General features: G+C 40.7%; 1 protein-coding gene across 1 annotated transcript; it reads right to left on the bottom strand.

The window, feature by feature from the left end:
- Positions 1-178: 178 nt before the first annotated feature.
- LOC141907156 (splicing factor 3A subunit 1-like) lies at positions 179-12,193 on the bottom strand. Its single transcript, XM_074796730.1, has 17 exons — positions 11,997-12,193; positions 10,776-10,940; positions 10,554-10,576; positions 10,067-10,212; positions 9,521-9,680; positions 9,273-9,335; positions 8,794-8,884; positions 8,222-8,367; positions 7,644-7,745; positions 6,876-7,053; positions 5,790-6,064; positions 5,164-5,303; positions 3,495-3,796; positions 2,493-2,662; positions 1,976-2,077; positions 1,596-1,667; positions 179-897 (listed from the first exon to the last, which is right to left on the bottom strand). Exons 1-17 carry the CDS (start codon positions 12,103-12,105, stop codon positions 796-798), a joined length of 2,346 nt encoding a protein of 781 aa, XP_074652831.1. The 5' UTR covers positions 12,106-12,193; the 3' UTR covers positions 179-795.
- Positions 12,194-12,964: the final 771 nt, after the last annotated feature.

The raw sequence follows: 12,964 nt of genomic DNA, 5'->3' as shown, positions 1-12,964 counted from the left end.
ATTAATTAGCGTGGATATCAAGCAATTTGTTCATTTTGAAATTTCCCCATTTTCCCTACAGTGAGAAATCAATCCCAAAATGCTCCGAACTATAAGAGCTGTAGGAAATAAAGAGATAAAATCCCGAAAAAGAAATGAAATAACGAGAAACGAAATTTAATCTATTTTACTGCGTAGATATTTATTCCATGATTTCTTTCCAATTACAGAATCAATCCTCTAGGAACAAAACACGATTTGAACCAAACGCAACAATCACTTTTTCTTGGGTATCGGCAAAAAAGTTACCATAAGCGAAAATAATGAAAGTAAACATCATATAATCTAGTTATAAGCAGGACCCATAGTAGAATAATAGAGTTTAAGATCGGTATTCTCTTCATTTTTACATCAACCCCTCTGAAAATCAACCACCCCTTATAGAATATCTGCTGCCCAAACCAGAGTGGATGTCAATATTCTATCAATGCTCATAATTGCTTTGAAATACATTGAACAAATTAGACGAATAGAAGATGATTACAACAAAAACTAAAGCTTAGATTTCTGTATTTTTGGGGGGAACAAAAGACTTGCTACTTCAGCCACAATGTAATACACTTAATGAATGAAGCCCCTTTAAAATTCCAGCATGAAGAGAACACTGAATTGACTATTTCATTTTTAGCTTTAGCATCAACGTTACAATATTCAAATGAAGCTGATTTTTTATAAACATGTACAGATAAGGTTACACAGCGATGGCCTCACACGAGACCGCCCGGCCTCGTCCTCGCAGGCCTCGATAGAGACTGATTATTTCTTTCGTCCACCGCGCTCTTTCAGTTGTAGTTGAACGACCGCGCCGCGCGTGAAATTATAGAACGCGAGAGTGTTCGAATCTTTGATGAACAAACCCTGAAAATAGAGAAAACATCAACTACAAACACCAGGTATCCAGAACAAAAAAAAGGCCTTTCTTGCCTGATAAATCAACCATGTCAAAGGCCACTAGCTGGGTTCCTCCAACTCTTGGTGTTAAAATATACTTTGAAGTAGTAAATCCTTAAAGATAGGTGTATAATTTGCAATTTCTGACCTAAAGAAAAAGGCAGGGGCACAGACCCCCGCGACCACCATTGGATTTAGGGACGTCGACCAGTGCAGCCAATTGAATCAAAAATCCAAGAAAGGCCCTCACAAGGGCCTGAAAAGAACATTTTTATCTGATATTTTCTGTTGGAAAACCGCCCGAACCCCATCCATGACGAGAGAAATCCCACAATAACGAAGCCAAAAATCCTATATCAGAATGATTATATTTGAGGAGCAACAATAGTTGTTAGCCGAAACGTCGCTCCTCAAATACAATCATTCTGATATAGAATTTTTGGCTTCGTTATTGTGGGATTTCTCTCGTCATCATCATACACGGATATTGTGTATCTTCTCGTTCAACCCCAATCCATGTTTTGTGCTTACAGCCATTGCATTGCGAAATTAGGTGCCGATTCCAATTTTCCGGTCGACCCCCTCCCTGAATCCAGGTGTTGATACCCTCCGTACGAGACGAAGGAACATTCGCAAATTTGTTTCCCAATCTGGAAGTTACTTACGTCGTGTTGTAATTTCTGTTTTCCGGCCGGCATTCCGAGCTCTTCGTGCAACTTAGCTTTGATAACAGACACCTGAAATATTGAATTTCAAGCCTCCTGAATCCATACTTTAATCACAGGACCCGACAAATATACATCAAATTCATTTCTTCATTAATGACCGATTCATAGGACTACATAAACGCAACTTTGGCTTTTCCTAATAACTCCTCGCATATTTGATTGGTTCATTGTTTCGCTCAAATTGTGTTTTTATGCAGAAGATAATTTCATTTGAATTTTGATTAAAATCTAGAAGAAATTTAGAACACGGAAGTTACGACAAGCGACACCTGGTGGATCCTTGCTTGTTGCGACAGACGCATTTTTTTCAAACTTACATTATCAGTAAGAGGAAGGGTTAACGTTAACATCTGACCGGTCAGTTTCCATTCACTCTTATCCGGCATGTTCGGTATCTGCACTTGAAACGTGACTGGAGCCTGGAAAACATAAACTTATAATAAACAACTAACTTCTCACAAGTTTCTTGGTTTTGCAGAAATTTACTTAAAATTCGGCTCCTTTGAAATTTGATCCAGTTGATGAGTTTTGTTGGTCCCAGTAAATTGTGAGACAGGGAACCCATTTCCACATTTGTGAGACAAGGAAACCATATCCACAATTGTGAGACAGGGAACCCCCAGTTCTACAGTTGTGAGACAGGGAACCCCTAGTTCCACAATTATGAGACGAGGAACCCATATCCACAATTGTGAGACAGGGAACCCAGTTCCACAGTTATGAGACAAGGAACCCAGTTCCACAGTTGTGAGACAGGGAACCCAGTTCCACAGTTTTGAGACAGGGAACAAAGTTCCACAATTGTGGCAAGATTTCAGTTGAAATCGAAAGTACCTTGTATCTCCTGAGGAACTCTTCCTCCGGTAACAGACTGTCCTCGGTTTTAGCTTTCTTCGTCGGTGGTTCGTCTTCGACCGCATGCTGCTGCTGGTGCGATGACATCGGGTGCGGCACCTGCATCGGCATCGGAGGCATCATAGGGGGAGGCGGCAATGGAGGCATACCTGTCAATCAAATTTAAACAATCAAAACCGTGTCTTTAATTTAATCACTGTTGGCTACTAACTATTCATGATATCAATAAGCTCAACTTTTTAAACAGTTTGAATTTCAAACCCTCCCCCCGTGCAAAAACAGGCTCCCTACAGATCGGTCGTTCATAGATAAAAGTTCTCGAGGAGAAATTTCAAGGAAGTGTCCACATCACTTGCATACCAGTAGACTCTTAAATCTGTTTATCAAGATAAACCGGTAATTCAGTGGTTTTGTGAGCAATGTTTTAACCCTTTCACTAGCTAAACTCAGTTTCTAATTAGGTCACCGCCTAATTAGGTAGAAACAAATTCAGGTCCCAACTCCCAACCAATTTAGGCGTAGTCTACTGTACGACTACAAACTAACCAAATATTTCTAATTGGATATTTCTCAAAACTGAACCAATTTCTGGCATTCTAATCGGATTTTAATCAGTTGCAAGCACGTTTAACTCTTTCAGTGCGTCTACACCGCAGTGCGGTGTACGAATCAGTGATGGATTTTGCTAGTACACCACACTGCTGTGTATTGATGTAATTAGTAATTATCTCTCTTGAAAGATGGCAGCACATGTAACAGTGAAATATTAGTAACTAACGATACACCGCACCTCGGTGTAGACGCACTATAGTGGTATTCCCGTTATTCAACACACTAGGGTGGAATTTTTTAGAATTTTCAAATTATCTCCAGCACTATAGGGTATTGATTAGTCAGCAATGAAAGGGTTAAAAGCATTTTCTGTTTAGAAGGATTTTTTGGGAATTCCAGAGTCGTAGGGATCGTGAAATACAAACATACCCGGCATCATCGGCGGTTGAGGCATCGCGGGCATCATCATGACGGGCGGCACGGACATGTGGGCGGGTCGGTGAATCGGCGGCGGGCGCGGCATCGACGCCATCATCGCCGCCGGAATCCTCGCCTGCTGCAGCGGCTTCGGTTTCGGTAACGTCGACGTAGGTGGCAGCAGCGGTTTCATCGGAGCCGTCAGCGTCGACGAAGAGGTCGCCGGCGGCATCCTTCCGCCTAGCGACGACGAGGTCGTCGTTGGTTTCGACGACGGGAGGGTCGGTCCGATCTTCTCTTTGTTTTCGTCCGGCCTGAAACGCGATAAATTCAAATTTGATTTAGATTTCAAGGATGGCGCCACTTTTCACATATTTACATTTCCCTGATTCATTCCTAGTGATCACAGAAAATTTCCTGTGAGTGAATCAGAGAAATTTCCAGGTTTGAAATATAAAAAATTCATTCACTTTTGAATCCCGTATTGATAAAGAAATACGTGGACAATATCTGAATTTCCTGAGTTTTCCAGGTTTGCGGTAAATTTCTATCAAATTTCAAGAGTTTTCCCTGATTCCTTTCTATATTTTTCTGATTCCCTGAGCTTTCTAGGGAATTGGCCATCTTGGATTTAAATGCACCCTTGAACGGAAAGATAAGTCTTGCTTGTGAATAATTCTTTTAATGAAATCTTTGTGATATCCTTGAAAAACTTGGTTAAATGCTTAAATAACCTATTTTAAAAACATTGAAAGTGAAGTACTTGTAACTCAAAGACTCTAGAAAAGGATTCTGTATTTCCACTCGGAGGTAAATTCTTGAGAGCCTAGCGGAAATAGGTTCAGCCCATATTTCTAAAACTCTATAAGTTCAGTATAAAACTCATGATTTCTAATTGTTAAATAAATGTCAGTTTTCTATTTGTAACTATTAAAAGTCCTACCCCAGAATAGAATAGTAGATTCCATTATCAATACGTAGCTACTAATTCCTAAAGCCTGAGACCTGTGACATCATAACTTCTGGTCAGCGAATCACAGCTAACCCTAACCCTAGGTCACCTGACCAGCTATGACATCATAACCCAAGCCAGCCAATCACAGTTAACCCTAACCCTAGGTCACCTGACCAGCTGGAACATCATAACTCTAGCCAGCCAATCACAGCTAACCCTAACCCTAGGTCACCTGACCAGCTATGACATCATAACCCTAGCCAGCCAATGAAATCATTAGATCACTGAAGCTGATTGAGGTGGTCAGACAGACAGACAGGTGTGTGTGTGTGTGTCACTACTCAAACTGGTTCAATACAACACTATGACTATTTATTCAATATGTGTACAATATTGGAACCACACAGTGTGTAAATATGGCAACTCCTACTTCAGACTACAAGTCTATAATTTCAGTATAAAACTCATCATTCATCAACAAAGATCTGTGGAACATTTAAGACCAGCCTTAGTTCAATTGGGTTTTATAATCAATTTGACAATCAAGTTAAAACCAATCAGTCCTCAGATAAAGACCATTCTTTATGAAATCAGAAAATGCTAATCAAACAAATTAAGACTAAAACAACTCCACACTCCAGCAGGAGTAAGCACATTTTGGTTCTATAGAGAAGATGACGATCAGTGTATATGAGATTGTAGTGATAACTGTTGTTAAAGACTTACAGGAGACCCTTGACTTTGTGAATCAGATGAATCTGTTCCTGAATCGAGATGTTTTCACGAGCTTTCTGCGTGACTTTCTCCATCGACGCCGTGTGACCGTCCCACGTGACCTTCTCAACGCGTTTCTCTTCTTCACCGATCTGAAATACAAAATACAATTCAAATCAATACTCAGCACGGGGATCCACCAGGTGTCGCTAGTGTGCAGTACAACATCAACTACTTTAGCAATAGAGGATTCCACTTGTGGCAAGTGAGGATCCACCAGGTGTCACTAGTGTGCAGTACGATATCAACTACTGCGGCAATAGAGGATTCCACTTGTGGCAAGTGAGGATCTACCAGGTGTCGCTAGTGTGCAGTACGACATCAACTACTGCGGCAATAGAGGATTCCACTTGCGGCAAGTGAGGATCCACCAGGTGTAACAAGTGTGTGCAGTACAACATCAACTACTGCGGCAATAGAGGATTCCACTTGTAGCAAGTGTGGATCCACCAGGTGTCGCTAGTGAGCTGTTGGACATCAACTACTGCGGTAATAGAGGATTCCACTTGTGGCAAGTGAGGATGTAATCTATTGTAAGTCGCGACGCCCCCTGGCAACCGGTGCCCGTAACTACTCACCTTTTTACCGATCTGCGTCTCCTCGAGACCGATACCGAATATATCCGTACGACGCTCCGACAGTTTCTTCAAGTTTGATCCGATGCTGACTCCGGGCGCGAACACCTCTTCCTGTTCGCGTTTCTCCGACATCGACCGATCGCGCTGTTCGATCCACTTACGATCCAGTAATCCGATGCGAACGTGTTCCGCTACCTTATCGGCGGCGATCTTCTCGCCAGTGATTGGTGAAATCAGGTACTGATCGGTTACGACTGCCGCAGACGCCTTCGCAGCTACAACATATCAATCAATATATACGTATAAACATGGCTGCTTCACTTAATCACCCTATGACATCATCGAAGAGACACTTCAGGCCTCCATAAATCCCCCTACGATATCATCACACAGCATCAAATAGTAATATTTGATCCATAAACACATTCAGAAAATATGTCTGCCTCCATAAATCCCCCTATGATATCATCAAACTGTCCTACTAGTGATTTCATCTATAGACACTTGTAGAAAAGATGTCAGCCTTCAAAAATACCCCTATGACATCATCAAATTGTCTACTAGTGATTTCATCTATAGGCACTTCTAGAAAAGATGTCTGCCTTCAAAAATCCCCCTATGACATCATCAAACTGTCCTACTAGTGATTTGATCTACAGACACTTCTAGAAAAGATGTCTGCCTTCAAAAATCCCCCTATGACATCATCAAATTGTCTACTAGTGATTTTATCTATAGGCACTTCTAGAAAGATGTCTGCCTTCAAAAATCCCCCTATGACATCATCAAATTGTCTATTAGTGATTTGATCTATAGACACTTCCACAAAAGATGTCTGCCTCTACAAATCCCCCTATGACATCAAATAACCACAATTAATAAACTATGATCACTTAGAGACAGTTGATAATTTGATGATGTCATAGTTGGATCTATGGAGGCAGATATCCTATGAATTCTGAAGGTGAACTGTAAGATGCCCCACGGGGCTGGTTTTCTTGAAGTGTCTATATATCAAGTAAGTAATAGGTAGTTTGATGATGTCATAGGGGGATTTATGGAGGCATGTATCAATATGTAACATACCTTTAGGATCGTAATCCTTCCTGACTACGACGTGGTCCGGTGTCGGGGGTAGAGGTGGTGGTTGTGGTATTTCACTGACCGGAGGAGGTCGCGGCACCTCGGACGGTAGAGGCGGGGGAGGTATACTGGGAGGTGGCGGTGGTGGCAGACGTTTAGTCACTACCTCTTCTTCCTTCTTCTACAAACACCAACAATTAATTACACATTACTAATTAGTTAATTAAATTAAAGTTACATTCATTTTATAAACAATTCAGTTAAATCAACGATAATGTTTATCAATCCTGTGTTAATTATAACGGTTAAAGTCATTCCTGGATATAAGGAGTTTTTAAGGAGAAAATTTCAAATTTTGAGGAAGCGTCTGCATCACTTTCATAGCCCTATTACTGTAGACTCCTCCTAAATCCTGTTCATCTCGATGAACTGTTAATTCAGTGGTTTTGTTATAAAATCTTTATCCTTTACACTTAACTCTTTCTCATGTTAACAGTTTGGTAACTGCCTAATCGGGTAAACTAAAATCCTGGTCGCTACTGAACCCACTAATGCAAATATTTCTGTGCGACGAGAACAATTTCTAATTGACTTTTCCTCAAAATTGAAGTTTTAAAGGAGTCTGTTCAAATCAAAATAGTTTCAAGCGCCCTAAAAGCATCTTATGTTTAAGAGTTTTAAGGGAATCAAGAGTTGTAAATTACATTGAAATTAATTACATCCGATGAAGATGAAACTAGTGATGATGATGAATAGAGAATGATGATTTACCCGTGTTTCATTCGATGTTTTCTCCTTTGCTGCGTCCTCGTCGTCGTCGCTGCTGTCCGTTTCATCCCCGCTTTCCACTTCCATTTCAACATCATTCGATTCCTGCCACAACAAAAAATTGTTTTCAAAATTTAATCGTTCCCCGGAATTTCTAAATTCCGATGTTAAATATTTTCCGAAAAAAAAAGGTTCAAATTCTAAACTTTTCCAGATCATTCCAAACTATTCCTTCAACACATTTACAAAATCCCCGAGTTTACTTTAATTTTTCCATGATAACACAAAATTCCCCCCCCCCCCAGAGTGAATCAGAGAAATTTCTAGGTTTAAAATATGAAAAATTCATTCATTTTTCATTGAATCGCGTATTGATAAAGAAACATGTGGTTTATAACATTATCCAAATTGCCTGAATTTTACAAGTTTCTTTTGCAAAATTCCCAAGTTTGTTGTAGATTTTTTTGAATTTTTTGAGTTTTTCAGGTTTTCCAGGTCAGTGGCACCAGCCACCCTGATAAACTACAAGTCTAAATCTTCCTAAATTTGAAAACGAGTTGATCCCAGAAACGTTTAGCTACCTCCAGATCGACGCGTTGCTGCGCGATGACTCGCGCTCCGACCTCCTCCGGAGTCGTCGGAGGCGGCAGGTTGCCCTGTTCGTTCGGCTGGAAGTCGACTGTCTCCACGACGACGAAGTCGTGCCAGTCGATCTGTGCGTACGCGACTGAAAAACAATTCAAAATTGGCGAATTCTTTAATTCAGCAGTTTGTAAACTCTTATGCACTTGAAAATATTGGGGTTTATTAACGAAGGCTTTACAGTCGGCAGGGTCCGATCTAAGGAATGAAAGTCACTTGCCCGGGGGCAAGCATATGTGAAATTTTGCTTGCCCCCTCCCCCTACTTGCCCTACACCAGGCAGTCCGATTGGTGGCACTATCATCTGTTGTATCGAATGGGAAAAAAAGCTTTATGACATGAAATTGCACTAGCCCGGGGGACAAGTGATAATGATAACCTACTCGCCCTGATGAGAATATACTTGTCCCGGGCAATCGGACAAGTGCTTAGATCGCACCCTGGTCGAGCATATTACGTATGATTGAAATAAAATACCACAGATGAGAATTACGCAATCTAATGAACAAACCTCGTTCTCTTTCGGCTGCCTCTTCGATCTTACGACGCTCGCGTTCCTGATATTTCGCCCATTCCACGCGATAGATCACCTGATCCAAAACCTACAAACAATCAATCGATCAATCAAATAATAATTCCACTCACGGTGATATTTCTAAGTTTATTCATTCTGACCGTTTTGATATGATTTATTCCCGCAAACAGAAATGAACAACGTCGATATTTCAAAGTTTATTCAATTTATCTTATTTTTCTTTTTTTCAGAGAAACGTGAAAGAATGTTACCGACATTCATCATCGTTTCTCAGAGAGATTTATTCATTCAGAAATCGCTGCTGGATTATACACCATTTCTGTCTACAGAGAGTAGAGCACGGGGAGGGAGAGCGCTCTACTGAACCTCTGTAGGGAGGAGGGAGAAGAGAGAAGGGAGAGTGATCCACACCACTTCTGCGGGGAGAAACAAGACTGGGGAGGGAAAGGACTTACTTCTTTCAAATTAATCGATTCTGTCGACAATTTCTTATTCAAATCTTTCGGCGGAATCAAAATCTGAAAATGAAAACAAGGAAACAATTCAAAGCAAAGTAGCTAGGTTTCAGTGGATTATCCACACGCGCCCGTTTCAGTGGATTATCCACACGCTCATTTCAGCGGTGGATAAATCCACACGTGCCCGTTTCAGCAGTGGATAAATCCACACGCTCGTTTCAGTGGATTAAATCGGTAGTAATTACCATGGTGTACTGTTCGACTAGTTTAGTGAAGTAGGTGAATAAACTGTGCTGCGGTCGCAGGAAATCAAACTGATAATTACGCTGTTCGCGATTCATTAAATTCGTCAGAAATTGACGACCGTTTCTGGCGACGAATTGAGCAGTCAACTTAACTACATCCCTGAAATATAGATACATGATGTCATAGGGGGATTTATGGAGGTTTAGGCATCTTTTCTAGAAGTGTCTATAAATCAAATCACTAGTAGACAATTCGATGATGTCATAGGGGGATTTACGGAGGCAGGCATCTTTTCTAGAAGTGTCTGTAGATCAAATCACTAGTAGACAATTTGATGATGTCATGGGGGATTTATAGAGGCAGAAGTTTTTTTCAGGAAATAACAAATTTGATGATGTCATAGAGGGATTTATAGAGGCTGAAGTTTTTTCTGGTAATGAAAAATTTGATGTCATAGGGGGATTTATAGAGGCAGAAGTTTTTTCTGGAAGTGACAAATATGATGATGTCATAGGGGGATCTAAGGATGTTAAGGTTAAACTTACAAGTCGAATGCTGATATAGAAGGAGGGTCAGCGATGAAGTCGCTCTGAGGCGGAGGTTCCGACGGTACGATAGGTTCGATCAGTTTACTCTGCTGTTCTTGTGTTTTAGTGAACGCTGGCGCAACTGAAATCCCGACCGGGGTGCCCTGAAACAGAAAAACAAAAACATCATTATCAGAATTCACTTTCAATAACACCAGTTAACAGGGCCATTCTTTAATCACACATTAACTCAGCATAAATTCTAAACTCCACGTATGAGACAGCCACCCGCTGGTGAAAAAATTACAGGGTTTTAAAAGATCTTTGAAAGATATTTCCCTTAACTCTGACCAAAAATTCCCTAAGATGATGAGATGTCTTCAGTGAGGGCTGTTTCTTATCAAGAGGTTCCTTGTGTCACTCGTCACCAAGAACAACAAGACACCAACAATACTAGTTCTCTGACAGAATTTTCCATCTAGATATGAATATTGAATATTTTTACCTTAGGCGCTGCTGGTTCTTGGCCTGGAAAAAAGATAGTTTTGAAAAACATTAAAAAACAAATTCTGAAATAAACTTTTAACCATAATTTAGTTCGACTATCCCCAAAAGAACTTTGATTTCTCTATCTTAATTTTTCATCGGCACCCACAAGTTGGAAATTAGGCAGAAAACCTGTTATCGCTGCTTTGCAGCTATCTTTATTTTGGTTGCTTTTTTTTACCTTTGCCCTCCTTGAACTCTTTGACTTTATACTGGTAGTAGGCGTGGTACGGGTCGTTGGCGTTGAGGAAGTTGAATTTCGGATTGTTGATTTCGTTTTGACGAATACGCGTTTCGAATTCGGGTCCATTACGCGCGACGAAACTCGCGGTTTTATCGACGATGTCTGAACGCGTGAAATTGAGGAACAACAACAACAACGCAACAAATAGAAATATCTTAAAAACACGTAAAACGTACAGAGCGAGAACACAACTATCTTGGAGCAAAAGATAATTTCTTGACAACTAACAGATATGTTTTTAGACGTTGTCTAAACTGTCTGACGCCTAACAGCTGAGAAGGGGGCCTATTCCACATCAATAGTCAAAGTGAAGTAGCTACCATAGTCGTTTAGCCAAATGTGGATTGAACACTAATGTCTATTTCAACCTGATTTGAGAGCATTCCCGGTGGCCTAGCTCGCTCATTTTTGGTAGTACATACCTGATAAAGGTCTTAATAGGACCACAAGGGACTACCAGTCGACCTTAAACATCATTTTTTAATCCATTTGAACTTCAGTTGGTAGGTATGGAGACATATTGTTAAACTTTCAAATCATGGAGTCTCTTTTCTCTCATGAACCGCTTTCAATGAAGACTTTTTGGATATCCTTCATTGGATTCAATACAGTTAAAAGTGGATTAAAAAACGATGTTTAAGGTCGTTTTTAATGTAGTGATCTCCTCTGAAGACATGGCTTAACTGGGTAGGCCTAATGGGTAATGCCATAACAGAGAAGGGGAGCTCATTCCACATGCGTTCTAAAATTGAATTTAGTCAATAAAATCAGCCTGCTCAGCCAGGAAGGGGAGGGTTGGGCACGGTGGTGGTTAGTTGCCAGGGTAAGATTCAAGAATAGGGGACTAGTGGTTAGGATTAAGGTTAGGTTTAGGGTTAGGTTTAGGGTTAGGTTTAGTTCCCTAATCATCATTAATTACTATATACATTACTATCATTATATATCATCATTATCAATTACTAATATTATTACTTAATTGATTACTATCACTACATATATATTGCTATAGTCCCCTATTCTTGAATCGCACCGGCTACAAATCCAGTCCAGTTTACGAAGAGTTAATCCTTATATGAAAGTCGTGTTTTACGTTTTCGTCGCGAATTGCTTAACAATGCAATAAATTCAGTATTTAAATTGAATTGATGAGAAGGATACTTCTGACTTCTGGAGGTGGATATATAATTCCTATCGATGATTTCTGTTGTTCCCCTCCTCCTCCAGTTCCAGTCGAGGCTGCAGTCGGTTGGACTAACGCTTCAGGCATCTTCTATCAGCGCTCTTTCTACGTTCGATATGAAAATCTTAATTCCCAAAAATAAATTTGATCCTTTCCTAAGAAATGCGATTTAGGTAATGTTGAAATCAACCGTAAAACGGAAGTAGTACTTAAAAAACAAAATGGCGGTTTACCGGTAGACTGGTTACCGGTCCTATCGTCTTGATAGACTGGGTGCCTGTCCAAACCGGTAATTTGAACTTGAACTTGAAGTCTATCTTCTTGAATGGGGACACGAGGCAAGTCGCAGTCTAATGAAAGCCAATGAATTCAATGTTGACTTTGTTTAGACCGCGATAATTGTACAGGCGACCCACGGCCGCCCAGCCCGTCGCCTTTCGCTTCTGTTATTCGCTGTTTTTTATTAGATCTTTTTGGCCATGACACACATATCTCGCTGTATGTGAAAATGGTGGCTCGTCGCGGCCGCCGTAGTATACGACCTGGTATTTTATTGCTATTGATTGATAACTGTTTTTCAAAGGGATTTTATCTGTCTTTATCTGCTTTCATGTTTACCCGAGACAAACAAACGGTGTCACCACGAAGCCAATAAGGGAATCGTCATCACCCGACATGACTCACGGCGCCGGTTCGGTCCGGTTTCGTGGTGCTAGCGATCGTCACAGAACGAATTAGAATAGCATGATACCGATAAGTCACGTGCGAGCAGTTCCACCAGCAGACATTGATCAACGGTCAGCATAGTTCTCTGATTCGCCTGACTTTAAACTGTTTCAGAAAACCAGCAAAAAGGAGAAGAGATCAACAGATCGGTGTCAGGACTAGAATTGATGAAATGGAGAGATCTACCGATGACGCCGCAGCAATTCATACGGATCATATG

Source organism: Tubulanus polymorphus, chromosome 6, assembly GCF_964204645.1.
Source record: "Tubulanus polymorphus chromosome 6, tnTubPoly1.2, whole genome shotgun sequence".
Lineage (NCBI taxonomy): Eukaryota > Metazoa > Nemertea > Palaeonemertea > Tubulaniformes > Tubulanidae > Tubulanus > Tubulanus polymorphus.
The sequence above is the reverse complement of the archived record's forward strand: the minus strand, read 5'-3'. Positions and strand labels throughout refer to the sequence as shown.